This window comes from Eptesicus fuscus, chromosome 17, assembly GCF_027574615.1.
Source record: "Eptesicus fuscus isolate TK198812 chromosome 17, DD_ASM_mEF_20220401, whole genome shotgun sequence".
Taxonomy (NCBI): Eukaryota; Metazoa; Chordata; class Mammalia; order Chiroptera; family Vespertilionidae; genus Eptesicus; species Eptesicus fuscus.
Window position 1 is genome coordinate 12,994,901 of NC_072489.1, and position 19,281 is coordinate 13,014,181.

Genomic DNA, 19,281 nt, shown 5'->3' on the forward strand with positions numbered 1-19,281 from the left:
TGGGTTTTTTTTAACCCATGGTGACTAATTCTTTTTTCATTTTATTGAAGTACTAGAGACCTGGTGCATGAAATTTGTGCATGGGGGCGGGGAGGGGGGGGTCCCTCAGTCTGGCCTGCACCCTCTCTAATCCAGGACTTCTTGGGAAATGTCGGACAGTTGGACATCCCTCTTGCAATCCGGGACCACTGGCTCTTAACCACTCACCTGCCTGCTGGCCTGATTGCCCTAACTGCTCTCCCCTACTGGCCTGATCCCTAACTGCTCTCCCCTGCTGGCCTGATCCCCCTAACTGCTCTCCCCTGCTGGCCTGACCACCCTAACTGCTCTCCCCTGCCAGCCTTATCCCCCTAACTGCTCTCCCCTGCTGGCTTGATCGCCCCTAACCACCTCTGCCTCGGCTCCGCCACCATGGCTTTGTCTGGAAGGATGTCCGGAAGGTCGTCCAGAAGACGTCGATCTACTTAGTATATTACCCTTTTATTAGTATAGATGATATATGTACGGAAAAGTGCACATATGTTTAGAGTTTGGAGAATTGTGTCATTTGGAAAATGCCTGACCACTGTTTCTTTAAAACTGCTTCTGTGCTCTTCTTTCCTCTCCTTCTGTATCTTTTTTTTTTTTTTTTTGGTTCATCGTCACCCAAGAATATTTTTTCCATTGATTTTTAAAGAGAGTGGAAGAGAAGAAGGAAGGGAGTGAGGGGGGGAGGTAGAGAGAGAGAAACATTGATGTGAAAGAGACACATCAATTGGTTGCCTCCTGTACCCGACCAGCAGCAGGGCCAGGGATTGAACCTACAACCCAGGTACATGCCCTTGATCGGGAATCGAACCCATGACTCTCTGGTTTGTATGCCAATGCTCTAACTACCTAGAAACACCAGCCAGTGCTCTGTCTTACTTCTTTGACCATTTCCCCTATGTGTTTTACACTCCCCCCTACATTTTCCATATTGTTCTCTCCTGCTTCAGCTCGGGTGCTTTCTCCTGACCTTTTTCCTATTCACAATGCACTCTGCTGTTGTATCCATCTCCTTCTTATTTCAGAAATTGCACATTTTAGTTTTAGTTGCCATTTTATATTTTTGTGGTAAAAACACATATCATTAAATCTGCCATCATAGCCATTTTTAAGTATCCAGCTCAGTGGCGTTAAGTATGTTTGCATTGTTGGGCAACAGATCCCTAGAGCAGAGAATGAATAGGGAGGTGGGTGAGCAGGCCTAAGACAGAAGGAAAGGTTTCAGCAGACGAAGTGCTGAAATGCTTGGGTGTTCACAGACTGGGAGTTGTGCTGGACTCCAGAATGACTGTGCCCTGCTGTGCCCGGGATGTGGGGCTCCAGTGCTAAGACTAGGCAAGTCCCAGGCAGACTTGGTGAGCTGGCCACACTGCCTGGTGCTGGGTTTGTGGAGTGTAGGGGTGAGCCTGCCTGGAGTTAGCAAGAACAGGACCACTGTGTCCCCACCCACTCTCCCTCCCTCACCCCAGGCGGTTACCATGACACTGCCCCTCTCCCTCCCTCAGATTCGGTGAGCCTTGCCTATCAGCGGGTCCAGAAAGTAGACTGTACCTCCCTGAGGCCCGTCCTGATTCTGGGGCCGTTACTGGACGTGGTGAAGGAAATGCTGGTGAACAAGGAGCCCAGCAAGTTCTGCAGATGCCCCCTGGGTAAGGACCCCCCCCCCCCCATGCTCGTCCCCATGCCCCTTCCCTCAGTCTCCTGGGCCGATCCCACACTGTTTCCGAGCCCTTCTGACTTGGGTTAGACGGTGAGTAGCCTGTGGCTCTTTCTCTGGAGAGAGGATGGCAGGACTGGGTCCTAGTGGCCCCCCTGGAGTTCCCCGCAGGGTGCTCCGCGGTGCCGCCTCCTGAGGCCTGTGTCTGCTTTGCAGAGGTGATGAAGGCCTCCCAGCAGGCCATCGAGCGAGGCGTCAAAGACTGCCTGTTTGTCGACTACAAGCGCAGGAGTGGCCATTTTGACGTGACCACGGTGGCTTCCATAAAGGAGATCACAGAAAAGGTACCCGTTGCTTCAGACTGAGGGTTTGCACCTGTTGGAGCCTTTGGGTGCTGCCCCGTGCAGCCCCAGACCCTCGGTGAGCTCACCCATGCTCTTGAGTCCGGATGAGCCTTCTTGGGGCTGGCCCATGGCTGCTCTGTGCTTCCACTTTCATGAAGAGGAAGCTGGTCAGGGGTCACCCTGTGCATGGGGTGTAGGAGAGGGTGCAGGAGTCATCATGTGTAGGGGGTGTAGGAGAGGGTGCAGGAGTCACCCTGTGTACGGGGTGTAGGGGAGGGTGCAGGAGTCACCCTATGCACCGGGTGTAGGGGAGAGTGCAGGAGTCACCCTGTGCATGGGGTGTAGGAGAGGGTGCAGGAGTCACTCTGTGCATGGGGTGTAGGGGAGGGTGCTCACCCTGTACACGGGGTGTAAGGGAGGGTGCAGGAGTCACCCTGTGTATGGGGTGTAGGGGAGGGTGCAGGAGTCACCCTATGCACCGGGTGTAGGGGAGAGTGCAGGAGTCACCCTGTGCACGGGGTGTAGGAGAGGGTGCAGGAGTCACCCTGTGCACGGGGTGTAGGGGATGGTGCAGGAGTCACCCTGTGCACCGGGTGTAGGGAAGGGTGCAGGAGTCACCCTGTGCACGGGGTGTAGGAGAGGGTGCAGGAGTCATCCTGTGCATGGGGTGTAGGGGATGGTGCAGGAGTCACCCTATGCACAGGGTGTAGGGGAGGGTGCAGGAGTCACCCACCCTGTGCATGGGGTATAGGAGAGGGTGCAGGAGTCACCTTGTGCATGAGGTGTAGAGGATGGTGCAGGAGTCACCCTATGCACAGGATGTAGGGGAGAGTGCAGGAGTCATCATGTGTAGGGGGTGTGAGGGAGGGATGCAGGTGTCACCCTGTGCGCAGGTGCCTCTTCCAGGAAGGTCTGCAGCTGGGTCCCACACACGTCTGCTGAGCTGGGCGAGAGCTTTCCTGTGCCTTTGCTGGGACAGGGCCCAGGGCTTCCGTCAGGACCCTGCCCCTGGGTGGGCCAGCAGCCCTTGCTGTGGGTCTTTAGGCTCTGGAGGTTCTGGGGTCCACTTGCATAAGGGAAAGTGGACATCACAGATCACAGGGCGTGTGGGAAAGGCACCTTCGAGGCTGTGGGTGCTCCTCAGGCCCCGCCTTCCCGGGCCTCTTAGAGCTGTAAGTGCAGATGCCCAGGCGGAGTGATGAGCGCCAGGCACTTAGCCCACAGTGGGGAGAGCCATAGGCATGGTGCCGTGGGCTTCTTCTGGCTCACACTCTGTCTGGAGGCTCAGGGGACCCTGGGACATTTCAATCACAGTCCCCCAAAGACAGACAGTCCCGTCCGCCACCACAGGCCCTGCTCATCAGAGGGCAAGGTGGGGTAGCGCTTAAAAAGTTCCCCATATCTGGGCAAAGGCAGGAAAGGAAGTTTGCAGTCGTCCATCCAGCCCCCACTGGGCACTGGCCCAGCCTTGACCCCATCAGCGCTGACATCTGTGGGCAGAGAGTTTGGGGTTAGCCTCCCCACCGTTTGTCATGCCGTGTCTTCATGAGAGATGGTCTCGCTTCCTTGTTCACGGGTAGAACTTGGTGTTCATTTGTGGAGACAGGCAGAGCCTGTGAGGGGAGGGATGGGCCCCATTGGTGGCAGCGAAAGCGGAAGGTGTCCCAGAAGGCCTGCGACATTTCCGAGGCCCGGCCCTCAGGCCTGGCCCTGGCGCTCACTCTCCGCCCGCCCCCCGCAGAACTGGCACTGTCTGCTGGACGTCGCCCCCCACGCCATCGAGCGGCTGCACCACATGCACATCTACCCCATCGTCATCTTCATCCACTACAAGAGCGCCAAGCACATCAAGTAGGTGACGGCTCCTGGGCCTGGCCTGGGGCCTGGATGGGCTGCTGCTCCCACAGCCAGGGTGGTGGTGCTGGGGCAACGGGTGGCGGGGCTGGGGCGTCGGGTGGGGGTGGAAGAATGAGACCAGCCTGTCGGCCTTGAAATAGGCAGCACATGTGGGAATGACTCTTCCGCCTCAAGCTGCTGTCTCACGTTCAGAGCCGGGCAATGTTAGCCTGGCTCAGCCCCTCCCTGCCCGCCCCCTCTGCCCTGTTTGGGTGCTGCCCTAGCTCTGAGTATGTCCAGCTTTGTCTGCAGAGCTCCACTCCCGCCCTGTCCCCATTCCCTTTTCCTGCCTCTCAGCTGGGTGCCCACAGGACACAGGAGCTAGGGGGCCTCAGCTGGGTGCCCACAGGACACAGGAGCTAGGGGGCTCAGCTGGGTGCCCACAGGACACAGGAGCTAGGGGGCCTCAGCTGGGTGCCCACAGGACACAGGAGCTATGGGGCCTCAGCTGGGTGCCCACAGGACACAGGAGCTAGGGGGCCTCAGCTGGGTGCCCACAGGACACAGGAGCTAGGGGGCCTCAGCTGGGTGCCCACAGGACACAGGAGCTAGGGGGCCTCAGCTGGGTGCCCACAGGACACAGGAGCTAGGGGGCCTCAGCTGGGTGCCCACAGGACACAGGAGCTAGGGGCCCTGGGCGCTCAGCTCCGCCAGAAGCAGGCTGTCATGGGTGAGCCTCTGCTCCCCGACCTCTAGTTGGGCTAACAGCTCATCAAGGCCCCTCCCTTTTGCCCGTTTGTGCTTCCAAGCTTCTGGTACCTGCTCTCGGGGGCTGCTGGGGTGTCTGCTCATGTGCGTGCACGGGGGTGCCCCCTTCCACCTCTGCCCAGAGCTCCCCATGGAGCCTGCAGGCTACGGCTATGCTTACAAAGGGAGCATGTGGCGGTCCTGTTACTCTGGACAAAGGAACGGAAGAGGGGGGCCTGGGGAAGCGCGAGGCTCACTCAGTTCCCTGCATGTCCCCACAGGGAGCAGAGAGACCCCGTGTACCTGAAGGACAAGGTGACGCAGAGGCATTCCAAAGAGCAGTTTGAGACGGCTCAGAAGATTGAGCAGGAGTACAGTAGGTACTTCACAGGTAGGTGTCCCGAAGAGAATTAGACGTGGCACAGCCCATGCTTGCTGGGGGCCAGTGATACCCTTGCCAACACGCATTTCAGATGCTCTGATGGCAGGCACAGGGCAGTGCAGGAATTCAATAGGTTGAGAGGTAAAGCTCCCTGATTTGGCCCCAGGCCATGGTCTGGCCTGTCCACCCAGGTTTGTCACGTGTGCAGTGGCAGGTGTGTCTCAGAGCCTGTAGCACAGCTTCCAGGTTCCCGGGAGGCAGCATGGAGTGGCCGTGACCCTGTGCTCCCAGCACCCCCCGGGCAGGTCAGTTTTGCCTTGAGGTTTGGTGAAGAAAAGCTGCGACCTTACCATCCCTGGTCTTTGAAACAGAGCAAACCACAACAGGCCTGGCTCCAGCTGCTGGCTGTCGCTGACCCTATGGCTTTCAGCCTCCTCCACGTTAGTCATTTGTGGGGGGTTAATAGAGGGTGCTCGCGGAGAGGTGTGGACTGCCAATCACTGATTGTCGGTAGCATGGAGGCTGCTGGGATCTGTGCTTCGCGAGCAGCGGTTCTCAGAACCAACCTTGGTGCTTCCCTGTGTATGTGTATGTGTGTTAATTTCCAGTCCACCACAGACCAGTATTTTAGTCAAATACAATAACAGTTACTAGAGAAATGAGGATTTAAAACTCCAAACGTATAAAATACAGGCCTTGCTTCTTTATTAGATTCAGCAGACCCACAGATTCTGTCACGTGTCTATAGCAGTTTCTAGCGCTCCCCAGCAAGTCCTGTGCATGCCTGTGACAGGCACCTGAGACACGCTCTGTCCACTGCGTGTTCTGTGGAGCACACTGAACGCCCTGGCTGGTGTCTCAGGGCCCGTGGTGTCGAAAGCCTGTGAGCAGGGCTGGGACATACACGGAAATGTCACGTCTTTGCTGGGAGTCCTCTTGGTCCATGGGATATCCAGCTCCTAACCCCTGTTTGCTGCACAATTCTGCTGCGGATCAGACCTTCATAACACGCCCCCAAATGGCTTTTCGATATGGTGGGTTCCCCAGGGGCAAGACTGGGCACCAGGCCTACTCGCATGTGATGCCCAGAGTTACATCCGGTTACCCTGTGACGGGCCGGGGAAGCCTGGCAAAGTTTGACACCCACCTTCATTTAAGCCCATGCTTTCAGCGTCCTACTGAACAGTGGACCAGAGAGACAGATACAAAGCCAAAGTGATTTGTGTTCAACTCTTCTTTTTTCTTCCCCAATTTCTTGCTGATGGAAGAAAGTGGACGGGAGAGGCAGGAGCTCAAAGTAGGCGGAGAAACAGAGAGTAAAGGGTGTATTTATTTGCCTCACACCTGGGGTCTTCCTCTTTTGCAGGGGTCGTCCAGGGAGGAGCCCTGTCGAGCATTTGCGATCAGATCATGGCCTTGGTCAGCCAAGAGCAGAGCAAAGTCCTGTGGATTCCAGCCTGCCCGCCGTAGGCCGCTGTGCTGGGAACGGAGGCGGCTTGTCACCAGCGTCGGGCCTGGCTCAGCTTCTCTAACTGAAAGTCCATCGGAATATGAGCACCGGGGGAGGGTCCACGAGCAGGGCCCCAGCTGCTCCCCTTTGAGACAGTGGGCCGCAGACGCGTGGCCCCGGGCCCAGCCCAGCAGACCGTCTTCCTCACACGTGTGCTTTAAGACAAAACAATAACCACCCAGGACTCTGCTAGAGGTTCCACACCAGCCTTCCGAGGCCAGCGATCCGAGATGCTGCAGAGAACCTTTCATACCACAAGTTTACAAGCCTTTCTAAGTATTTGGTTGTTTCTGTTTACTTGAACGGCCCATGTTGTTGGTGCCCAGCCCCTGCCCCTGTCCATCCCGTGTTGCTTTCGTGTTTTGGTTTTGTTCCTGTTTTCAGCGAAATAACTCTGGAACCTCAATGGGCTGCTCTGCTCTAGAAGGTTCGTGGTGGGACCAGAGCTCTGAAAAACCTACTCCTCGGTGGCATCTCTCCTGGAACGACATCGCCATGGCAGATGCTTGGACATTGGTGGTGGCAGAACCAGTGCCTTTGTGGGGCCGACTCGCCAGCGGCAGTGGTTTCCCCGCCCGCACCAGGGCAGGCGACACTGGCATCTCACAGACTCGTCTCAGACTTTCCTTCCTGCCTGCACGCCCTCTCATCTCTCCTCCACCTGCCTTTATCATTTCCGCCTCTCTCTCTCCTTCGGAGCCTCTCGGGCTCACGCTGACGACTGGTTCTGGCAGGAGGCCAAGCCGATGCATGCCGTTGGTCCTTTGTGGGTTCTGTAAATAGAGACAGCCTTTCTCAGTGCAATGTTTGCAGGGTACTTCTCAAACTGTAGAGGGAGCAGACACGTCAGCTCTTTTGGACATAAAAAGTGTCTCAAACTTTGAGTTGAGAGTCTTCGGGGAAGCCTAGTGATTAGTGTTGTCACCGTCAAAATCTAAAAAGCGGGCGGGACCTCTTAGTCTTGGCTGCAGCACTCCCGGCATGCCCAGTGCTCCTTGAGGATGTCTTCATTGGGACTTCTGTTTGTTCTTTTTTTTTTTGCACTTCTGACGCTGGGTACCTCTGGCTGCAGATTTGATGTGGTTCCTCCCTAAACTGTGCGTCCTGTTGTTAATAGGTACTGTACCGGGCTCTGTGTGTCACTGGGGTAGGGCCTATATTTTAATACTGTTCCTAACATTTCATTTTACTAGCAAGAAATCTTTGATTTCATTTTATCCTTTGTAATTCTAGACACTAGATGGTAGTTTAGCCATACTGACATTTTTTAAAAAGGGATATATTTTCTTGCACAGTTGTTCAAAAAGAGACACGTGTGGGTCCTCAATGCTGCCCTTTGTTTTACAGGTACAAGTTTCTAGCTCAGACAGCTGAGACACGAGGCTGTCTCGAGTCTTACGCGCACTCGGGGCGTTGCTCTGAGCTGCAGACAGTGGGACTGTGATGGTACAGTGTGCACAGGTACTGTTCCGACAGACTGGGATTTTCTGTAATGAAACCTTACTTTGTATCAAAAGCAAAACAGACTTTAGTACAATAAATAAAGGTCAATTTCTGTAACTTGTGATGAAGGCGCCTGTACTTCACTGTTTCCCGTCTTTTCCTGCTCCCTCCACTTCCCTTTCTTCCTAAATCCCTTCGTCCCGGCAGCAGGAGCCAGCGGATGTGTGGGCTCTTTCCAGCTCCAGTGTAATCAGGAGCCCCTTTTCCTGCCGCATCAGCCTCTCTCTGACTCCCTTCTCCCCTCCCATGCGACCATCGTGCATCCTTCTATCCGCCCATCTGTCCTGCACAGCGTGGGGGAGGTTGCAACCACGTGGCTGATTGCAAGACTCAGATCCTGCCCTCAGGTGCTCCCCTTGAGGTCTGTAGGTTTGGCTGGGCCCTGGAAAGCAAAGGGGAAGGGACCCCATAATGTGTCCAGCCAAGGTCTTGTCTGCAGGGGGAAGGCCCAGCCTGGAGCGAGGGGGGCAGCCTGGCGGGGCTGTGAGGATGCCCAGCACTGCGGGGCTCTCTGGAGCAGCCTGTGTTCCAGGGGCGGGGAGGCTGGGAAAGTAGCCAGGATGCCAGGCTGCTGCAGTAAAGGCTCCGAGGCCTGGGGCACCGAGGAGCCCTCTTCTCTTGCGGAGGAGCTTGAGGGCCTGGAAAAGCCTCTTGCTGCTGTGGGGACAGGCCAACCCCTGTCCTTTCCTGCAGGTTCCATCGTGGACCCACACTCAGCCTCCCCGGTGGCCACCGGAGGCCTAGAGCTGTGTGGGGCCGGTGCCGCTGGCTAGGACCAGGGCACAGCCCTACCCACAAGCATCCATCACAGAGCTGCTCGCACCTCCTTCGCAGCCCAGACGCAGCGCCGTCCTCGGGGCAGTGCTGTGTCAATTTTGTCACCTACAGGTAAATGTATGCAGGGACTCTGCTTGTTTTAGGACCGGTTTCTTTTAAAGGGCTCAGTCATGTTGCCCGAACCTTAACAGTTTGCACTTGGGGCATGATGAGTAATTTTATTTTCTTTAGATGTTTCTGTATTTTCCAAATTTTCTATGGGAAACAGTTTTCTTTTATAATTACAAGGCAAATTCACTCCACCTTTTAACAATGGAGGGAGGGCCAGTCAAGTTGCTGAGACCACATGCTTTCGGGATGCACCGAGGTGTGCAGGGCAGCCTGGGCACACTGCCAGCAGCCCGGGGAGGGGATTCCTGCTCAGCTCTGAGCCACTGAGACCAGGTGGGGGTGGGGTGGGGGGCACTGTTCCCTGCGTCTCCGCCCAGGTCGGTGTCTGTTGCAGGCGGGCTCAGGTCTTTCTAGAAAGGCAGAGCTGACAGCTCCAGCCGTGAGGCCTTGGACAGATTGCTACTGGCCTCAATGCCTGGGCCTCCAAAGACAGCACATACTCAGGCGTCCTCAAACTACGGCCCGCGGGCCACATGCGGGTGTTTTTGCCGTTTTGTTTTTTTACTTCAAAATAAGATATGTGCAGTGTGCATAGGAATTTGTTCACAGTTTTTTTTAAACTATAGTCCGGCCCTCTAACGGTCTGAGGGACAGTGAACTGGCCCCGTTTAAAAAGTTTGAGGACCCCTGGGTCACTAGGTGATCTCCAAGGCCCTTCCTGTGCTGACGCCTGTGCTGACCGCCCCCGGCCCTGCAGAGGCTGAGCAAACCCCAGCTCCGGGAGCCCTGACACACGTGGCTTTGCGGGAGGCTGGGGGCGAGCTTGACGCCTGGTGGTTAGGGACAGAAACGGAAGGAGTCTGGGTTAGGAGCCAAGCCCTGGCCCAAAGCCTCGGGCCTCTTCTTGGCTGAGACAAAGCTCTGAGGCCGAGCAGAGTGGCCAACTGCAGTTGGGTGCTAGGAAGCTGAGCTGCTGCCCGCGTTGAGTTAACAGGGTGGAGGGCCACCTGGGTCACGGATGCCAACCGAGGAAGCACAGGGTAGGGCTCGGAGGCAGCGGCACTCCCCTGGGGAAGCTGGGCTGGCCTGGGAGTGACGGTCCTGTGGCAGGGGAAAGGCTCCGAGCCTGGGCCTGGGGCAGCTGGGCCTTCTCCGAGGCCACTTCTCCTGGGAGTCTAGCCGGTGAGTGCCCTCGCCCTCCCTCCCTCAGTCCGTGCTCGCCTCCGCTCACGCCTTCCGGAACCTGGTCTCCAGCCTCTCGGTGTTGCCCCGGCAGTTCTGGCTATTACGAGTTTATATGTGTTTTTTAAACTGTGAAATGTGTCATACATACAGAAGAACACACATAATATACACGTATGCTCCAAAGAATAAGATGGATGTTGTCTTTAAGGAGCACAACGCTACCTTAGAACCACCTTATGCCCAGCCCGGTCAATCCTCCCCATTTCCCAGTGAAGTACTTACTCACTGACTGGTGGTTTAATCATGTCTTTGTTTCCTGCTTTTACCCCGACTGGAGATATTTTGAAGCAGTTCAGTTTTGAAAACACCAGGCATCAAGCACAAATTTAGCCACGCGGGAAAGAAGTACTTTGCCGCTGTTAGATGAAGTTGGCCAGAAAAAGGAATGCGACCTGTGGGTCAGAGTGAAGCTAGGAGTTTACAAGAGCCCCTCTGGGGGTCAGTGAGCAAGGACTTGTAGGCGTCCTGGGACCAGGGGGGTCACACAATGAGTTCAGGTGGCAGCGCTCTCCACAGACCAGGGCCTCACTGTCTGGCAGAAGTTCGGTCAGTGGAGGGATGGCTTAAATATGGAATTCAAGAAGGCCTGTGAGAAACAGACTTCCTTGATTCCAAATTCCAGGGCTATTCCATTTCCTTCAACTTGGCACAAGCTGGGAAGTTTTCTCACGAAAACTAAGACAGGGCCCCTCTCCAGCTAGACAGCTCTGCTCTGCCCGCTCCGCTCGCTCCGGGCAGACGGCTTCAGCGTTGCAGTGTTTACGCTCGGCTGGGGAGACTAGCCTTCAGAAAGGGCAAGTGCAGTTTCAGACCAGAGGGGACCTGACTTATATAGACAGGAAACCCACTCCTGATCCCTGATTGGCCCATCCTCATGCAAATGAGGACTCAAATGCCTTGTAGTTTGGTCCAAAAGGCACTGACCGTCCTCATTGAAGCTGCTCTGATTGATCAGTGAAGAAGCTGATGGGGATATACCTGTGCAGCTCTGACTGGATGAGGGAAACCTCAGTCCTATTGGTGAAAATAGGATTCCAGGAACTCCTATGTAAGGCTGGCTCATATGGCAGAAACACAGTGCAGAGGGTGGTAGTTCAGTGCAGCCTCCTCCCTGAGGGGCAAGTGGCGTGAGAGCTCGTGTAGAAATGACTGCTTGGCTGTTTTTTACATTTGAGCCCAGTTGGCCACCAGGAGCCCTTGTAGGCGCCTTCTCTCTCAGGGTCCACATGGATGAAGATGAGTCGAACAGTGCTGCTCTGCACTTGGCCTGCAGAGTAACTCCTGTGTGTACCTGTCCTAGCAGCCAGGAAAGAACATGCCAGTTTACCTCTGACAACGAAAGCAGGGCGGCTCGGATTCGGCCTGACAGTGCCAGGGAGAGGAATGGGCCTCTGTTCTGCTGGACCGTGGGGATCGGAAGGCATTGGACATCGATGGCATCCCTGCTCTCCACTGTGCTGCCATTGGTCCACCTGCTTTCAGCTTCTAAAACAACTTTGCAGTTGTTGCCTCTCTGCTCTCCCCTTATTTATAGATTTATGAATTTTTAAAAGAAATCCTCTTTCTATAATGTACTTCTTTTTATTATTGATTTCAGAGAGGGGAAGGGAGAGGGAGAGAGAGAGAGAGAGAAACATCAGTGAGAGAGAAACATTGACCTGCTGCTTCCTGCATGCCCCCTACTGGGGATTGAGCCTGCAACCCGGGCCTGTGCCCTGACCAGGAATCAAACAGAGATCTCCAGGTGCATGAGTCAATGCTCTGCCACTGAGCTATTTACTTTGGCCGGGCTATTTACTTTGTTTTAATAGAGGAGCAAAATTAAGTTTATTTATCAACATACCTTTTCATTTCCTTTACTATTGTATTACTCTCAGTGGGGCCTGGAAGGGCCTAGAATGCATACCTCATTCCTTTCAGGCGCATCCCCTTCCAGTTAGTGGGTGTCAGTCAGGCTTCAACAAGAGAGGCAGAACCAGTACAGTATATACGTAAATGTACACATTTATTACAAGCAATTTGCTTATGGATTGTGGGTGCTGACTAAGCAAGCCTGAAACCCATAGGGCCAGTGGTCAAAACAGGAAGACCACGGCAGGTGGAACTCACAGGCGTAGGCTGAAGTTGTCTGAGGCAGAGCGGAGGGGAAGAGTGTGAGCAGGATGGGTTTCACCGGAATGGGTGAGACTGCTGTTCACAGGTGGAATTTCTTTTTTTCACGGAAGCTTTTAAGGCTTCTGCTTCTGAGGCCTTTCAACTGATTGAACCAGGCCCACCTACGTTATCCAGGATGCTCCCTGAGATCATCCGTAATGTCTCATTGGGGACTCTTACTCCATCTGCCAAATCCCTTCACAGCAACACCTAGCGTAGTGTCTAATCCAGTAACTGGGGACTGCAGCCTAGCCGAGTTGACCCATAAGAAAACAAAAAACAGCCAATAAATTAATTAGCCAGTTCTCAGCAAATGGCCATTTGGATTAAGTTTGTTGTGTTTATAGACTTATTTAACTTTACAGAAACTTCTATGTGGAGATTGTAGTTTACAGATAAAGACGCTGAGGCTTTAGGCCGTTAGAATGAATAGCCTGAGTCCCCCACCCTCATCCCTTTTTTTGCCATGTTACCTTTAGGATTGTCAACATAAGAAACATTCAAACCTATAGAGAATTTTTGTGAGTTTATTTGACCCAAATTGTCGACAATTGCCAGGAAGCAAAATCTCAACAGATTGAGATATTGCTCCAAAGAAGGGTAAGTTTGCCCCTTATTTTATACATCACAATCAAAGGAGGAGATGCAAGCGGTTGCATGAAATCCACTGGTGACAGATGAGGGAAATGGAAGAAAGCAAAATGAGGAAGCCTCTGGGATTGGATGAAAAGTAAAATGACAGACACATACATCTTTTACATACTAGTAGGTGGGTATGGGCTAGTTAACAGTCAACAATTAACTCAATAACAATAGGGGATGTGTGGTCTCCACAGAGTGGTGTCTGGCTTTGAGGGGTCTGGAAAAAGGAAAATTACTTTGACAATCCAAAGATATGTTATTATAGATTCAAAAAGACAATAGACAGGTTCACTTAAGGTAAAGATTGTCAGGGAAGATGCCAGCCTAGGACATGACTACCTGCTATAAACTGCTTTTAGTTAAAAAGTTTTAATTTCAGACCATCCTTTGTGGTTACTTTAGGTCTCTGAGGTTGCAAGGCCACCCCACAGTTTCCCCGACCTGCGGGGTCTTCTAACGGGGGTACCGAGGCAGCGCACCTAAGAGAATGAGAGACAGACAAGGGACGCAAAGAATGGAGGCAAGACAAAAGGGATTCTGATCAAGCCTCAAAATTTTATTTTTACAGCGTTCCTTATATGTGATTTCTAGAAGGGTGGATACCTAGGAGGGGTGGGGGCTGACCTAGATAATCGGCTAAAGTCATAACTATAGATAAAGGGTGTGGCGGTTGAAGTGCGGCTACAGAAGAAATGCTTTGTCCTCAGGCAAGAGGAAGTGGGCCTAGTTTCAGTAACTTACTGAAGGTCAGAGTTAATCCTCTGACCGACTCTTGGTTCCTGACACCACAGGCCTTCCCTGAGCTGGTCAGGTTAGCATGTGTCCCCTTTTTGTCCATACATACCCCTTTTGGCCATAAAGCAATCCAAAGGATGCAATGATGATCAACCTTTTGGTTGGATAACAAGGTCCCACAGTGCTAGGAAGGCTCATTCCTAGGAAATCTCAGTGTTAGCGCTTGTCTTGCTGAGCGATGGATCATTGGGGATGGGGCAAGACTATAACCTTGGATGGAAGTCAAGGCCAATTTTTTTTTTTTTCCTCCAAAGTGAAAGACAGGTAAATGGGAGGCAGTTAGGTCTTATGGGTCTTTATTAAGAAAAACACTCTAGATTATTTCTAATCTCAAGCTATTATTATGAGATCCAAGTTTTGTTACCTGTCTCACTTTTATATATTTTGCATCTAATATGACATTTCACTTATAGTTTTGAGGGCATAACACACACCTTTTTAGTTTTTATAATCTGAGCATGAGATGGGTTCGAGAAAAGGCTAAAAAACAAGTATAATAATTATAGTAATTATTAGTAACATTAATTTGTAGGTATACAGGCCTTGTCAGTGTCTCCGGATGGCTGTCTGATATTTGGGCTTTTCATCCTTGAAGAGTCTTTGATCTCCACTGTAGCAGTAGACAGAGGGTAGTATTAGAGACAGGGGCAGATGTCCATTTGCGGGTAGGCACTGTTAAGGTGAGGTCCCCTCCAGCACTGTTGGAGAGAGTCTTTAATTAAGTAGACGAACATCTCCTGGTTGTAAGTTGTGGTCTTTGAAATCTTTGTCTGCTGGGAGCACACTGTGAAATGAATGTTACTAATTTATCAGTCCCTATAACCTTGTTAATGAGCCATTGATGATAATGCAGAATGTCTCCTTTTAGTTTTCCTTATAGTTGGAAAACAAAAAGATTTAAAAATCAGCAATACTAAAACAGTCATAAGAATAAATGTTCTCAGTTCATTTAGTCCCATAACCATTTTTTTTGTTTATTCTGATTATTTGCCAGTATTTTCATGAATTCAGTTATTCCTTAGAGTTCTATAAATCTTTATCTAGGTCAAAGATATGACCTACTTAGAAACGTCTAATTTAGAGCAAGTCAGAGTCCTTTTCATGTATTTTTCTAAAGATGTAACATATCTGCAAATGCATCAGAGTAAAACAATGACTGTCTATAAATGACAAAACTTAAAGTAGCATAGTTATAGGTTTGATTATAATGTAATTGATAAAAAAAACTTTGCTTTTTTGTAAGACATAACATTTCAAGACAATTTCTTGGTAAATAATAATTACTGTAGAATGACAGAGAATAATATAAAGTATTATATATATATATATGATTCAATACACAACTTTGCAAACTCCCGATGTCCAAAGTACCACTGCCGGATGCCCCTACAGGGAACCATCACGTTTGGCCTGCCTGGTGTCACTGACAGGACACTTGCTACCCCTGTGAGCTCCTTGTTTTAACTTGGCTTTGAATCTTTGCAAGTTCCTTCCTAGGGCAAGATAAAATTTTTATAACACCCACTTTAATAAAAATATATGTAGAAAAATAGAACAATTTTATTATTATTATCATTATTTTGGCAAAGCTTCCCATGTAATTTCAAGCATATTAAATGGGCCTAATTAGTTTAAAAGCTTTTCTTTTATAAAGAGAGAAAATAAATCCTTGAGGTATTTCAAGGCCCATTGGAATAACTCAAAGTCATCTTTTGGTTAAAAAATCTCTTAAAACCTAAACTTTGAGAAAGTTGTCAAATATACTTAACAAAGAGATCTACACCAATAAAAGAGAAATATGCAAATTGACTGTACCTTCGTGACACCCACTAGCCAATCAGGAGTAAGTATGCAAATCAACCCAACAAAGATGGCAGGTTAATTTGCATACACAGGTGCCCAGTGGCCAGGGGCAGGACACTTGTGTCATCGCCATGGCAATGACGCAGGCATTTTGCACCGCCCCAGCCACTCTGGGCCTCTGGGCAGCGTGGGAAGGTGAAAAGGCGGCTCCAAGTGGAGCAAAGGCAGAAAGGTGGCTCCAGGCTAGAGCAAAGGCTATGCTGGCAGCCAGGGTAAGGAAGGCCCATTCTGCATGAATCTTTATGCATCGGGCGTCTAGTTATATCATAAATTCCTTGTCAATCTAGGTAAAACAAATACATATTTTATGGTAATAACTCTAAAAGACATGAATCAAACTTAAACTGGTTTTAATATTAAATACTAGAGGCCCAGTGCATGATTGAATCATGCATGTGTAGGGTCCCCTACACACTTTCACTTTTCGCGGTGGAGCTGGGTGCCTGTCCGCTGGTGCACCAGGCCTTTCAGAAGCCTCCGGCTCGGCTTCTGAAAGGCCTGGTGCACCAGCGGACAGGCACCCAGCTCCCCCACTTTTGATGGTCCGTGGCCGCTGAGGGGAGCTACCCTGCTGTTGAGAGGTGTGGCCGCTGAGAGGCGCAGGGGGTGGAAGTCCCGCCCCCTGCGCCTCTCAACAGCAGGGTAGCCCCCCTCAGTGGCAGCGGATCCGTGCCTCTCAATGGCCGGATAGGCCACCCTGAGTCCCTCCCCCCAGCCTCCCGCCGCCCAATCGTGGGCGTAGCGGAGTGATGGTAATTTACATGTTACTCTATTATTAGATAGGATTTTGTCCCGATCATAGGATCCTGCTTAACCTAGATAAGTATTTAATCTCTTTAGGCCAATAAAATATCACACCCTAGTAATGCCATCCAGAGGCAGAAAACACATCTATATATTTATATAAAAGGCTAAGTAACTATCCGACCGGTAGCTATGATGCGCACTGACCACCAGGGGGCAGACAATGCAGAAGCTGCCAAGCTGCAGTGATTCGGTAATGGTGGTTCTCAGGTGATGCACCCTGGAATCAGAGAGGAGCAAGCCTGATTCCAGGGTGCATCACTCAAGAACAACCCTCTTGCAATCTGGAACCTCTTGGGGGATGTCAGAGAGCTGGTTTCGGCCCAATCCCCGCAGGCCAGGCTGAGGGACCCCACCTGTCGGAGGGACCCCACTCACTCCACAGATGCCCTTTGAGCCCCAGTGCTGCCCCAGGTCCAGCCAGCCAGGGAGGGACTGCAGGAGGTTGGCTCCAGGTGTGTCCAGCCCTTCTCACCCAGTCCCGCCCCACTGGCCACCTTCTAATTAATTTCCTTTTAATGTGCACGAATCTGTGCACCGGGGCACTAGTTACATATAATAAATACATAGACAAACACATAAAGACCATACACATAATTTGAGTTCCTAATTTTTGTAGAGAAGGCACAGGATTTTTCTTATTTGCTTTTTACATCTTTTAAGAAGACTAGAAAAGGGGAGGGAAGTTTCTAAATGCCAAGCAGATAGATCTGTTGAGACTTTCAATGAAAGTGTCAAGGGCTATGAATGAGTAGTGGCAACAAAGTAAGTCTTGGCTACTATGTAAGGAATTAAGCAACAGGAGAGAGCCAGGCTGGGTTTCTTTTTTTATAAACTTAAAACTTTCACAAACTTTTATAGTCTTAACAACCCTTTACAAACCTTTCTGTAATTTCCACAAACCTTCTTGCCCATTCAGAAATAACTATCCTTAACACAACTCGCTTTCTTCCTTTTCCCTCAAAAATGAATTTCTATATCTCATGCCTTCTATTACCAAAACCATATAACTTCTTTCCAATTTTATTAGAATTTCTAATTTTTAGAAACTTCAATTTCCAATGATAACCAAAAAACTAAGCAACCAGTATTCCCCAGATTGACTTTTATGAACATATTTCATAATCTTTATAAACATAGATTTCTCAATTGGCACTTTCAAGAAACACACCTCTAAGAAAGTATTAGGCATTTATATCAATAGCTCCAAGTTTTCCCCACAGCCCCTCTGCAGCAAAAGCCAAGAGCAGGCGAACCCAAGACTCGTCTAAGCAATCAATGTCTTAGTATTTCATGTTATTTCAAAGTATCTAGAGATGTAATAAATTTATCAAATTTACTAATTTAGAAAGGAATAGCTGAAATGAGTTACATTGATTTGCTTAGATGGCTAAGTTTTTTTTTTTTGGAAAAGAATCACCTTCCAACATTTGCATTTTAAAAGATGGCCCACATAAGAGTTCTTGATGAAGTCCAGCTATTTGCATTTCAAATGTCCTAGAATTTTGATTTCATAGTCAATTATCTATAACCACTTGAGATGAGTAGGGGAGCTCCTTGAGGAAGGTAAAGGACTTATTGGGGTTGGGATGTTCTTGATCCACACCTTTGGCACTAAGACTGCATTTGTAAAACAAGGACAGCACATATTTATTTATTTAACCTCAATAATTGGGTTGCCACCCAAATGTTGGCAACAGACTGACAAATCCATTCACCCATTTTTGTAGTGTTTATCCATCTGGGAATATTTTACTAGTTTATAGACAGCACATAGATTAGGGTCACCTCTGAGAGCCATAAAGCCTTGGGTATATGGAACCTCTGTCCATTTCCCTTGGGAATGGTAAAACAGGTTTAGCTGCAAAATAAGCTAAATAATTTCATTTTGCTTCCATGGTGGCCTCTTTAGAATGCCCTAGAATTTTGATACTTGCCAATTGTTTTAATTTCTGTATAACATGTAATCATTCTGCAACCTATTTTCCATTCTTTATGGGCTGACTTAAAAAATTAAGAAGGCCTGTTGTTTCCACAACATTCTAAAGTTGTGAGCTACACCAAAGGCATAGCTACCATTATACCATTGTAACAATCTGGTTATTATTGAACAGAAAAGGAGCAAAGGGTGTGGGAGCCCCTTTCACATCCCACGTGGTTCAGGGTTCCTGTTCAGGGTTCGGGTTCTGGAGAAGGCCGCACACAAAATGAAGAGAGACTAGAAAAGAATTAATTTGGGAAATGGGGGGCCAGGCGGGAGTCCACCTGTAGGGGGAGGACTACCCACTGCTCTGGCCTTGCTATCCCTTTTATTAAGGTTATGAGATACACCCATATCCTTTAGGCAGGAGATTCCAATAATAGACAATCAGCAAGAATTTACATATGACTAACAGGTGGAGGTTGCTTTAACTACCAATGTCTCAACTAAACAATGAGTGATTAGCTCTGACCATTCAGAGCAATTAAGGTTAACCAGCCTTCCGGATTCCCTTTTCACATTTCTCTATTAGTGACAATGATCGGTTTCGGCAAAAGGGGAAGACTAAAATAATACATGCATGCCATTTATACAGCTTTGCTAGTTTGACATTCTCCAAGTCTATTTTCCGCTGACCAATGGGGGAAGGGATTGGACAAAGGCAGTTTAGATGCATACCCAGTAAGGTCTGAGTGATATGGGAAAGTACCTACCTGTCTGTCAATCACACCTGGAAGGGAGTCAGTGGTCCGGAGGGCGTAGCCACTGCAAGCATGCAAAACGTGAATATTTAAACTTCTAGACAAAGCACCACACTCTTTTACGCTCCTGTGACTCCTGTTGCAGGGGCCTGCGCTCCCAAGTCCATGTGGTCCACGGCCATGTGGGGCTCCACACAATGAA

At 50.2% G+C, this 19,281-nt stretch overlaps 1 protein-coding gene and 1 non-coding gene across 2 annotated transcripts in view; one reads left to right on the plus strand and one right to left on the minus strand.

The window, feature by feature from the left end:
• Positions 1–8,057, plus strand: part of DLG5 (discs large MAGUK scaffold protein 5) — a 112,227-nt gene extending 104,170 nt beyond the window's left edge. Inside the window, exons 28-32 of the mRNA XM_008145304.3 lie at positions 1,533–1,676; positions 1,901–2,028; positions 3,770–3,879; positions 4,893–5,002; positions 6,360–8,057. Coding sequence (XP_008143526.2) covers positions 1,533–1,676; positions 1,901–2,028; positions 3,770–3,879; positions 4,893–5,002; positions 6,360–6,463 — 596 coding nt within the window. The 3' untranslated portion in view covers positions 6,464–8,057. The remainder of the gene's footprint in view (positions 1–1,532; positions 1,677–1,900; positions 2,029–3,769; positions 3,880–4,892; positions 5,003–6,359) is intronic.
• An 8,535-nt stretch (positions 8,058–16,592) lies between these two features.
• MIR9223B-2 (microRNA mir-9223b-2) lies at positions 16,593–16,672 on the minus strand. The gene has a single exon (NR_130517.2). It is a non-coding gene; the product is annotated as a microRNA mir-9223b-2 (primary transcript).
• Positions 16,673–19,281: the final 2,609 nt, after the last annotated feature.